Source organism: Glycine soja, chromosome 15 (assembly GCF_004193775.1).
Source record: "Glycine soja cultivar W05 chromosome 15, ASM419377v2, whole genome shotgun sequence".
In the NCBI taxonomy this organism is placed as follows: domain Eukaryota; kingdom Viridiplantae; phylum Streptophyta; class Magnoliopsida; order Fabales; family Fabaceae; genus Glycine; species Glycine soja.
This window is the reverse complement of record NC_041016.1, coordinates 27,803,358-27,815,877: the sequence shown is the minus strand read 5'-3', so window position 1 is coordinate 27,815,877 and position 12,520 is coordinate 27,803,358. Positions and strand designations below refer to the sequence as shown.

Here is a 12,520-nt window from a genome sequence, read left to right as displayed (position 1 = left end):
CAGATGTTGTACTTGGAATGTGATCAAATTCGAAAAGCTGTTGAGAATGAGGATGATTTAGATGATGTACCTGTTGCTGGCCATGAGGAAGGTAAGTTTTAATTCATCTGTACTTGGTCCGACATGGTTACCATAATTAATTAATATGATTAATTTTTACTTTATCACCATTGATGCAGATGTTGGTGCTGGAGAGCAAAGAGATGCTGGTGAGCATATGGATGCTGGTAAGCAGAGGGATGGTGGTGAGCAGAGGGATACTGATGCTGGTGAGCAAAGAGATGGTAGTGAGCAGAGGGATACTGATGCTGGTGAGCAAAGAGATGGTAGTGAGCAGAGGGATGCTGAAGCTGGTGAGGAGAGAGATGTTGATGGTGAAGAGAGAGATGTTGCTGATAGTGAGGAGGAAAAGGAAGTTGACAGTGATGAGACAGATGCTGAGTGGTTTATAAATTTCTCTTGTATGTTGAATGAAGTTGAAGCTGAAGTTGAGACAGATGGTTATCATTCAGAGGAGCTTAATATCCCCATTAGTAGTGATGATGAAGATGAGGATGTTGAAGTTTACCCTCAATATAGTCAAAGTAGTGGAGTTGGTGAACAGAAGTTGGAATTAGGGATGGAGTTTGGTACTCTAGATGAATTTAAATCTGCCTTGAGGGAGTATAGCATATTGATGGGCAGGGAGTTCAAGTGGAAGAAGAATGATAAACAGAGGGCTAGAGCAAAATGCAAGAAGGCATTTTGTGATTGGGAAATCTACTGTGCAAAGAATGAAGTTAGAAACTCTTTTCAGATAAAGACATTTAAGCATAACCATAATTGTTGCAGAGAAGTGAACAACAAACAAGCAAATAGATAGTGGGTGGTCAGTAAACTTGAGGGCAAACTCAGAATGCAGTCAACCCTTAAATGTGTTGAAGCTTTGGAATATTTCAAGCAAGAGTTTGGAGTGCACATTGAAGTTACAAAGATGTGGAGAGCCATGAAAGAAGCAAAGAAATTAGTGGAAGGGAATGAGAGGAAACAATATGCCAAAGTATTTGATTATGCACATGAATTGTTGAGGAGCAATCCTGGATCAACAGTTAAGATCAACACAATGCCAAGTCCAGAAGGTCCACCACAATTTCAGAGGCTATATATTTGTCTTGCTGGCTGTAAGAAGGGGTTTGTTGCTGGATGTAGACCATTCATAGGTCTAGATGGATGTTTCCTAAAGAGTGCATTTGGAGGAAACTTGCTCTCTGCTGTTAGGCTTGATGGCAATAACCACATCTATGTTATTGCTTATGTTGTTGTGGACATTGAGAACAAAGACAATTGGAAATGGTTTTTAACTTTGTTGCATGAAGATCTTGGGGATTACATACAGAATGGGTGGAATTTCATGTCAGACATGCAAAAGGTATGACATGGTGTGATTTGCAATTGTTATTATAAGTTAGGTATTTAATTGAAGTTAATGACATAAGTTAGGGACTAGTCCAGAAGTATTTACTACTTTGCTGCAATTTTTCAGGGACTTATTCCAGCTTTACAGGAAGTCATGCCTGGTGCACCTCATAGATTTTGTGTCTTGCATCTTTGGAAAAATTTTACAAAGCAATGGAAAAGCAAGGAACTTAAAGGAATTGTGTGGCAATGTGCAAAATCCACTATTGTTGCTGAGTTTGAAGGCCATATGGCCCATTTGAAGACAATCAACTGCCAGGCTTGGGAGTATTTGAATAAATGGCCCAAACAAGCATGGACAAAAGCCCACTTCAGTACAATACCCAAGGTGGACAATATATGCAACAACACTTGTGAGGTATTCAATTCCAGAATTCTGCAGTATAGATGCAAGCCTATTATCACAATGCTTGAAGAAATTAGAAGTTATATCATGAGAACCATGGCTGCCCGCAAGGTTAAACTTTCTGGAAAACCTGGACCATTATGTCCAGTGCAGTATAAAAGACTAGAAAAAGAATTCCATTTTGCTAATCAATGGACTCCCATTTGGTGTGGTGATAACATGGGCCTGAGATATGAGGTCCACATGTGGGGGAATAAGGTTGAGGTCAATTTAGGTGAATGGACATGCACTTGTGGAGTATGGCAACTAACAGGTTGTGTTCTTTATAGTTTTTTTTTCATTCCTAACCTACATGTGTGCTGATTTTACAACTTTGATGTAGGGATGCCATGCCGACATGCCATTGCAACAATAACTCACAAAGGAGGGAAGCCTGAGGACATGTGTCATGAGTGGCTGTCAATAGAAGCTTATAATAAGACATACCAGCATTTTATTGAACCAGTCCAAGGACCACAATATTGGGCCCAGACACAATATACACCCCCTGTTCCACCACATAAAAGGGTCCAAAGAGGAAGGCCAAAGAAAAATAGAAGGAGATCTGTAGATGAGGACAATGTCACAGGACATAAGCTAAAGAGGAAATTGGCTGAGTTTACATGTGGAAGGTGTGGCCAAACCAATCATAACATTAGAAGCTGTAAAAATATTGGAGTTCCTGTTAGGCCAAAGAAATATGTTGCACCATCAACTTCAAATGAGGATGACCACCTATTATCTCAAGATGAACAAGCTTTGAATGAGGCTGAAGAAGCTGCTGCTCATGTTCAACAAGATCCGGTGGAGATTAATTTATCTCAGCCTCATTTGTCACAAGATAGTGACATGGAGTTGATGGTAAATATTTGTCACAACAAAGTAGTTTTATCTCAACCTAATTTGTTGCAGCACTCCATTTTTATATATTACAATTATTCATGTTTGGCATTTACATGTAGGTCCCTGCAACTATTGTTCCACCAATAGCAAGGAATAAGCTAACCATAACAAGAGCCAAACAAAGGAAGGTTGCTGATAAAGATGATGCAGAAAACTAAAGAAGCATTTTTTGTTGCATTTTGAAGGTTGCTGAAGGTTGCTGAAGACCCATTTTTTGTTGCGCATTTTGAAGGTTGCTGAGTTTGAAGGTTGCTGATGAAGAAAACTGAAGAAGCATTTTTTGTTGCATTTTGATATTAGGATGTGTAGTTGTATATTTTGAAAGCTTCACTGGCATGTGAAATGATGTAAACATTATGGCCTACTGAACAATTGCTTCTAACTACCATGCTTTGGGATGTCAAATATTATGTGAAATTGATCTAAAGTCATGTTTCTTCTCTTTCTTTTATAAATTATACACTGTGTTGGATTTGGAGTTTGAGTAGTACAATCCATCCCAACATACATTATGAGCTGCTTCTTATTACCTAATTCTCTTTCTTTTATTAAATTATATTTAATAAACTGCAAATTTCAGCAACAAATTTCACCAACAAATTATATTTAATTGAAATGGATAATTGACAGTAGCAACAAAAGCTGCTATTACACTACAAAAGCTACTTCCTATTACAAATTCTTCAGCAAAACAACAATTGACAGTAGCAACAAAAGCTGCTATTACACTACAAAAAATACTTCCTACTACAAATTCTTCAACAAAACAACAATTACAATATCAAAAGCTGCTATTACACATTTTACCTAAAATGCATTCCCCCTAAAACTAACATTACAATTAAAAATGAAAAACCTAACAACACAATGTTTGTTAAATTTCTCATTTTCTTCTGCAAAGCTTCAATTTGTAGCCTCAAATCAGCCACTACCATTGTTTCTCTTGAGACAGAAGACGAATTAGAAAGTTGGTTTTCTTCTTCAACCCATTGAAAAAATTGACAGTTATCTGGGTCTGTTTGGGGTAATGCACAAGTATAGAATAACCTTCCTGGGTTCCTCCTTGTTCTTGCAGTTCGAATAGCTGCACGTCTTCCATGGTGGCATTGCCGAATGAAACTACCAGAAAATGCACAACAACTGCCACTTGCAGACATGGACAAATCAAGTGAACAAGCAGCAGGGACTGAGCCTCAGAGTAGAAGAAGAAGAAGCAACTCAGCGTGGGAAGAAGAAGAAGAAGAAGAAGAAGAAGAAGCAACCAGCAGCTTTGTAAACCCTAATTTTTTTGGGGAAGAAGAAGCAACCTTGCATGTGAGAGAGAATTTATAGATGCAGACCTCAGTGCCACGTTGGACAATCTACGTGGCACTGAATTGCCACCTATACACCTCACTAACGCCGTCACCTGAGAATTTAACGACAGGGACTATTTTGCAAAACTTATGTAAAGTTAGGGACTATTATGAATTAAAATTTAAGTCAGGGACTAATATGCAAAGTGGTTACAATCTCAGGGACTAAATTGCCTATTCACTCAGAAAAAAAGATTAAAATCAAATTTGAAACATTTCCGTAAGGCTTCCGTAACTTTTCCGTAAAATACGAAAAGAGGGGTGAACTTAGTAATTCGGGTGCGCTTAAAAATCTTCTTCATTAAGTCTCTGGGCGGCAAGCACCTCTCTTTTTCCCTATAAATAGGGGAGGGGGGCTGTTTCAAAAATATTCCAGACCCCTTTGGCTATGCATTTCGGCTGTTTTGGGTGAAAAAATGTGTTTTCGTGAAGAAAATCCAAGCTGAGGTGCTTCCGTATCTCTTCCGAGACGTTTCCGTAAGCGATTATGTGGAAATTCTTCATCGTTCTTCACCGTTCTTCGTTCGTTCTTCGTCGTTCTTCAGTCTTCAACCGGTAAGTTCCCAAAATCGAATCTTTCAATTCATTCTATGCACCCTTAGTGGTCCCTACTTGTTTTGTGTACTTTCACTTTAATTTCGCTTACTTTCAGTTTTCTTTTCTTCCGCTTTAACGAGCTTTTAACCGTTTATTTAAGCCGTTTTCTCACCTAATAAATGATAAAATGAATTTCAACCGATCATTTGTGTTGTAATCTCGTTGAATCACTGTTAAAACAAAATCTAACCGATCGTTCACGCTGTAACCACGATTAAACAAAAAAAAAGGAAAAATAATAATAAAATAATCAAAATACTTTTGAATAAAATAATAAAAAAAATCAATCGGACGTTTTTCTTTGGAAGTTTCCTTGAATGAATTGACTAATAACCAAAGTGAAACTAAGGCTAAAATCAACTCACAAATCAAGGTTCATCCGCAAAAGTCACTCAAAACCGTCTTAAGGTCCAACGCCTTAAACGGTCCTCTTTGCTTTTATCGGTTAACATGGACCATTCAAAAGCATAAAATCAACATGTAACTTTACCACTTTTGCAAGAACTACGTAGGTTTGATTTCCTCATCGCAATTGAGGATACGTAGGAGCAAAAGCCTCGCTTTTGTCGACCACCCCAAGAGATTGTTAATGGTCCAACGCCTTAATGTTTCTCTCCTTTCAAAAACCAAGAGATCGTTAACGGTCCAATGCCTTAACATTTCTCTCCTTTCCAAAAATCAAAAGATCGTTTAATGGTCCAACGCCTTAAATGACTTTTGTTCGGTTAAAATCAATCTTGCGGAAAAAGATCAAAACAACTTAACCAACGTTTAGTTCTAAAAGAACTACGTAGGTCTGATTTCCTCATCGCAATTGAGGATACGTAGGAGCGAGGGAAACACCCTTGTCGACCACAAAAAGATAAAAAATACAAAAAACATAAAAAGCATAAAAACACAAAAAGACATAAAAAAGGGAAAATAAAACATTTTGAAGTCATATTTTCACACTTGATTAAAGGTTGTCGTCCCTTGTGACGGACACGTGGGGTGCTAATACCTACCCCGTGCGTAAAAACAACTCCCGAACCTTTCACAATTTAAGTTCGTAGACCACACCTTTTCGGTTTTTCTGATGTTTTCCTCGAATAAACGTTGGTGGCGACTCCGCGCATTTTCCTCCCATGGAAGATGCACCCGTGAGCCGCGCGTCGCCTTCCCGCCGAAGGGTAGGTTGCGACACAAAGCTAGAGGTTTGTTGAGTCTTTTTTTTTTTAGTTTTTTTACTCTACTCTAGAGCTATTCTAAGTTTCTCTTTGAGTCCTAGCTTGATTCTATGTCCTTTTCATTGCTTTAATTGTTGAGTAATCCTTGAAAAATTGTCTTGTTAAAACTCCATTGGTTTAGCTTTCATTTCATTTTTTTTGGTCTTTGGTTATTGCTTGTCTCTTTGTTTCCTTGTTTGTGGGTTTCCATATAGGGAATTGGAAGGAGGATTAGTGCCATCCCTTGAAGAATTTGAGTCAAGATCAAAGGGGCCAACCACCTTAAGAGCTATTGGACTAAGAAGAACTCCAAATTGAGTGAATCACCAAAGAGAGAACAACCACCAAAATTGAGGACCATTTTGTAATTTTGTAATACCAACTTAGGTGCTCATATGGGACACCTTAGGTTTGTCGTATTTATTTTGTAGGAATAATCAACATAAAAATACAGAAAAAGGTACGCTTTATTGCATTACTTTCCTTAATTTTTTTGAATAGTGATCAAGGGGTTTCCACGGACCCTAAGAGAATAAAGGTCATTCCTGATTGGTCCACTCCACCAAGTATAAGGGAAATCTGGGGCTGCCATGACTTAACAAACTTTTACAAAAGGTTTGTCCCATATTTTTCTATACTTGTATCACCACTCATTGAGTTGGTGAGGAACCATGTTCCCTCATGGGAAGATGTCCATGAAAGGGGTTTTCAGACCTTACCCTACTCTAACATACCCAACACCACTAATACATATGTTTTTATTCTTTTTACAGGTGTCGAGGGAAGGAGCCCAGAGTATGAAGAACCTCGGTATTTGAGGTCAAATCCTTTCCAAGGTGGAGGGGATGATGCAATCCTACCCCCCAAGGGTATTGGATAGAAGACTCCAAGAGGCTTGGGCTAGAGCTACTAAAGAAGGCCCTAGGGTTCTCATGAACCTTAGGGTAGATTTTTTAGCCCATGGGTCAAGGTTGGATCCTCTCTTCTTTGTAAATATTAGAATAGGTTTTTCCTTCTTTTGGGCCTTGTATTTTGGCCATTCTAATAGTATAGGGTTTTAGCCTTGTATTTCAGGGCATTTTAAGTAGTCTTTGTAGTAGGACTTTTTTTCATGTATTTTTGGAATGGGGGTGAGCTTAGCTATTATAGGGGGTGTGTAGCTAAGCTCTAGCTTCTCATCTCAAGGAGGTGAGCTTAGCTATTAGAGAGGTGTATGCGGCTAAGCTCTAGCTTCTTTAAGAATCTTCTCAAGGAAGCTTCTTAAGGAGGTGAGCTTAGTTATTAGAGGGGTGTATGTAGCTGCGCTCTAGCTTCTCAAGGAAGTTTTCTCAAAGAAGCTTCTTAAGGAAGTTTTCTCAAGAAAGCTTCTCAAGGAAGCTACCTAGTCTATGAATAGAAGCATGTGTAACACTTGTGGTAACTTTGATGAATGAGAGTCTTGTGAGACACAACTCAAAGTTCAACTTCTCTCCCTTTTTTCTTCCTTCAATTTCATGTTCCCCCCTCTCTCTTTCTCTCCCTCTTTCTTTTCCTCCATTGAAGCATCCTTTCCAAGCTTCTTATTCAAGGCTCATCTTGATGGTGAAGCTCCTTCTTCCATGGCTTATTCCCTACTGGATGGCGCCTCCTTTCACCTCTTCTCCTTTGTCTTCCGCTGCATCTCCATGGTGGAAAATCACCATTAAAGGACCTCATTGATGCTCAAATATCCAGCCTCCATAGAATCCCCACAAGCAATTTTCCATCAAAGTATTGAAAAGAATTTTCAAAAAAACAAACATAGCACAATTTTGTTTTTCAAAAGAGTTTTTCTCAAAATTTTCTAAGTTACCAGAGTTTTTACTCTTTGGTAATGGATTACCAGTTTCCTGTAATCGATTACCAATAGCAAAGTTTGATTTCAAAAGCTTTTAACTAAATTTGCAACGTTCCAATTGATTTCAAAATGGTGCAATCGATTACAAGATATTGGTAATCGATTACCAGTGTATCTGAACGTTGAATTTCAAAATCAATTGTGAAGAGTCATATCCTTTCATAAAAAGCTTTGTGAAATCGATTACATGGTTTTGGTAATCGATTACCAGTGACAAGTTTTGAATAACAATCAAAAGATGTAACTCTTCTAATGGTTTTCAGGTTTTCTCAAGGTCATAACTCTTCCAATGGTTTTCTTGACCAGACATGAAGGGTCTATAAAAGCAAGACCTTGACTTGCATTTAAAAGAATAATTACTTACAACTTTTTCGTATACTATTTTACAACCTTTGAATCTCTTTGAACTTCTTTTTCTTCTTCCTTTTCCAAAAGCTTTCTGAGTTTTCTGGTTTCCAAACTTTGTTCTTTCACTGAAAACAAAAGTGTGCTATTCATCTTTTTCATTCTCTACTCCCATTGCCAAAAAGAATTCGCCAAGGACTAACCGCATGAATTCTTTTTGTGTCTCTCTTCTCCCTTTTCCAAAAGAACAAAGGACTAACCGCCTGAATTCTTTTGTGTCTCCCTTCTCCCTTTTCAAAGAATTCAAAATGACACAGTCTGAGAATTCTTTTGATTCTTCCCTTTCCCTTAAACAAAAGATTTCAAAGGACTAACCGCCTGAGAACTTTGTCTTAACACATTGGAGGGTACATCCTTTGTGATACAAGTAGAGGGTACATCTACTTGGGTTGTTGTAACTGAGAACAAGAGAGGGTACATCTCTTGTGGATCAATTCAAGTGGAGGGTACATTCACTTGGTTGTTCAAAGAGAACAAGGGAGGGTACATCCCTTGTGGATCTTTGCTTGTAAAGACTTTTGCAAGGTTGAAAAGAAATCTCAAGGACCACAGGTCGCTTGGGGACTGGATGTAGGCACGGGTTGTTGTTGAACCAGTATAAATTCTTGTGTTTTTCTTCTTCTTTCCTACACTCTTTAATTTTCGCTGTGCACTTTAATTATCGCTTTTACTTTTGGTTAAGTTTCTATTTCTGTTCATTACTTTCTTAACTTAGTAGTAAAAGCTTAATTGAATCTAGTAACATTAAGAAGGATAGATTTTTAATTAGTAAAGGTTCATTAATAATTCATTCAACCCCCCCTTCTTAATTATTCCGAGGCCACTTGATCCAACAAGTGGTATCAGAGTAGGTATCTTGTAGAAAGTTTAACCATTTCAAGATTTATGGCCTCTTTAAATTCTTTGTTCCCTGAAGGAAATTCCATCCATAGGCCACCTATCTTCAATGGTGAGGGTTATCACTATTGAAAAACCCGTATGCAGATTTTCATTGAAGCCATAGATTTGAACATTTGGGAAGCAATAGAAATAGGACCTTACATACCCACCGTAGTAGATGTAAGTACTAGCACCACAACACAAAAGCCTAGAGATAAGTGGACTGAAGAAGATAGAAGAAGAATCCAGTATGATCTTAAAGCCAAAAACATTATTACTTCAGCCCTCGGAATAGATGAGTATTTTAGAGTGTCAAATTGCACAAATGCCAAGGAGATGTGGGATACTCTCCAACTTACACATGAAGGCACCACTGATGTGAAAAGATCTAGAGTCAACACCCTTACACATGAATATGAATTGTTTAGGATGAACCCTAATGAAAACATCCATAGCATGCAGAAAAGATTCACACAGATAGTCAACCATCTTGCTTCTTTAAGAAAAATCTTCCCTAATGAAGATCTAATTAATAAAGTTTTAAGATGCTTAAGTAGGGAATGGCAGCCCAAGGTTACTGCTATTTCTGAAAGTAAAGATCTTTCCTCTATGTCTCTTGCTACTTTGTTTGGAAAATTGCAGGAACATGAAATGGCACGCCAATGTCTTAATCAAAATGAAGAAATCGACAAAAAGAAAACAAGTATAGCACTTAAAGCCTCTTCATCAATGCAAGAAGAAAATGAAGAAGAAGAATCAGAAGATGAAGAAGACTTCTCACTCTTTGTGAAGAAGTTTCAAAAATTTGTCAAGAAAAGAAGAATCGAGAAGCGTCAGAACTTCAACAATGGAAAAAGATCTCAAGAAGACTCTCAAATTCTTAGATGCTAAAAATGCAACCAACTTGGTCACATCAAAGCAAATTGTCCTTTAAATGAGGAATGGCCTGAGAATAGTGATAAGAAAAGGTATGAAGAAAGAAGGACCAAGAAGGCCTACATTGCATGGGATGACAATGACTCATCCGACGGTTCAGAGAAGGAGATCAACCTTCTAACCAAGGACTATAAGAGTGATGAGAATATCTCTCAAGAAGATTAAGCAAAAAGTAAAAATGTGACTTCCATCTTTGAAGAACTAGATACTTTAATCATGAAAAAGGTAACATCAAAACCATTCTCTTTTAAAATTTTATTTTGATTGAAATCTTTCTTTCAATAAATTTGATTATGATGACTAACAAAATTTTATTTGTTTGTCTTGATTGATTGAAATTATGAGTATGTGTTTATATGTTTTTGATTGAGTTAATTCTCTTTCTCAAAGCATGAAGTTTTTTTATATTTGATAATATCTATGATCTTTATTCTTCAATACTTGTGTTAATTATTTTGATATAATTGAATATATATGTTTCTTTTAAATAATTATGCATGATTTTGAATGTGATATGTGAATTACTTGATTAAGGTTCTTTCATAAAGTGCTTTCAAAATTTAAATGTTATATATATTTTCTTTAAGAAGGTATTTTGATATTCATTCAAATTCATTTTCCCTTAAAAGTCATTCAACATTTAGTTTTGGCTGAAATGCTCTCTGGTAATCGATTACAACAATAGTGTAATCGATTACAGGCAGTTAAGAAGGGTGTAATCGATTACCAAATATTGTAATCGATTACAACGCGTCCCTGCTCCTATATATTCAGATTTCAAAATCTGAAAACTGCAACTCCTCATTTTCTTGTTCTCAATTCTTCTTTCTGCCATATCTCACTCATTTCTTGTCCAAATCACTCCCCACAAAGCCCAAACTTCATCTTTTTTCATTCTCTTTCACATGAACCGATTGAAATTTCAAATAACTCCCTCAAATGGCGGAACCATCAAAGAAGCGAAAGGGTTCTTCGAGTCGAAGCCAACGACATTCCGAGACTCAAGAAACGCAGATTCCCTCCTCCATTTCCTCTTCCTCATTGTTCCCATTAGAAGAACAACGGATACGGTACACAAATCTTTTCTCTTCTCATTCCATTATTGATCCAAAATTCATTGACATGGATTTCTTTTCCAATGAGAGTTTTGAATGCATTCAGGCATTTGAGAACTCCAATCTCATTCCTTTCATGTCTTTAAAATTTCCTGTTTATTTTGAATTAGTTAAAGCCTTCTATTCCAACCTAGAAATTCAAGAAGGCACTTTGATATCTGAAGTTTATGGGATAAAAATGGTCATTGACCAATTCCTATTCTATGACTTGACCCAATTATCTAGTGAAGGTGTACCATTTGAAGGTACACTGAATGATGATTGGAAATTTGATTTCTCTGTGCATGATGCCCGCCGGTTGGTTTGCACCAACCAAGCGGATATGACCGGAAGGCTTCTTGCCGGTTCATTGGCTTTTGAAAGCCACATCCTTCATTATCTCATTGTTCATATTTTACTTCCAAGATCTTCAAACCTTGCACAGGTTTCTGAGGAAGATCTTATTATCATATGGGCTTTTCATACAGGCCGACAAATTGAGTGGGCACACTTAGTCTGATATCGCATGCATAAGGCATTACGATTAAATGCTCCATTGCCATATCCACACCTAGTCACTCTCTTCCTTCAACACTTTAACATCCCTCTTGATTCTAAACCTTATGTTCCAATCAAGAGATCCTTCTTAATCGGTGCCGCTGTGATTGCATCTTTTGGTTACCGTAAAGAGCATGATGGCTCTTGGGTAAAAAAGGGTGCTCAACCCATTGATGAAGAAGGAAACTTACCAGTTGGAGAAGATTTTTCTCTTCTTCAAAGGATTTTGGGCAGGTTCAATGGTCTTCAAACCTTTGTTGGTGAAAGGTTTGATGCTTTGGAGTTACAAGTGGACATGCGATTCGATGAGATGGATTCAAGGATCACCAAGGTTGAAGGAGATGTCTCTTACATCCGCACATGCTTTGATCTACCACCACCACCACCACCATCATCTTAGATTTTATTATTATTATTAATATTTTTAGTACTTTGATTTCTAGCCGTGTATTTGGCTATATTATTATGACATTTGAACATTTAGTATTTCTTTTAATATTTGCTAAGTATGACTGAACATTTATGAATTATGTTATATGACTATGTGGTTTATATTTTAATTTGGTTTATTCATGACTTGCTTCATGATTATTTTAGAATCTTTTATGGTTGATTTACAATGGATGTTATGTGTATGATTTTTCTAAAATCATGTATGTTTTACGCACTTTGGATTTTTGTTGATGCCAAAGGGGGAGAGAATATAGGGATTAAATCAAGAACTCATATAATTAAATAACTTAATTTCAAGTGAAGCTTAAACTCAAAAACAAAGGGGGAGAATATGGAGAATTAAGTGAGTGATCGACTAGGAAAAAGAATGTATATGTGTTTCTTGATTTCAGGGTTGTCAACATCAAAAAGGGGGAGAT

General features: G+C 37.1%; 1 protein-coding gene across 1 annotated transcript; it reads left to right on the top strand.

The window, feature by feature from the left end:
- The first annotated feature begins 864 nt into the window (after positions 1–864).
- Positions 865–2,901, top strand: LOC114386031. Its single transcript, XM_028346043.1, has 4 exons — positions 865–1,408; positions 1,523–2,114; positions 2,184–2,701; positions 2,803–2,901. The coding sequence occupies exons 1-4, from the start codon at positions 896–898 to the stop codon at positions 2,899–2,901; spliced, it is 1,722 nt and encodes a 573-aa protein (XP_028201844.1). The 5' UTR covers positions 865–895.
- Positions 2,902–12,520: the final 9,619 nt, after the last annotated feature.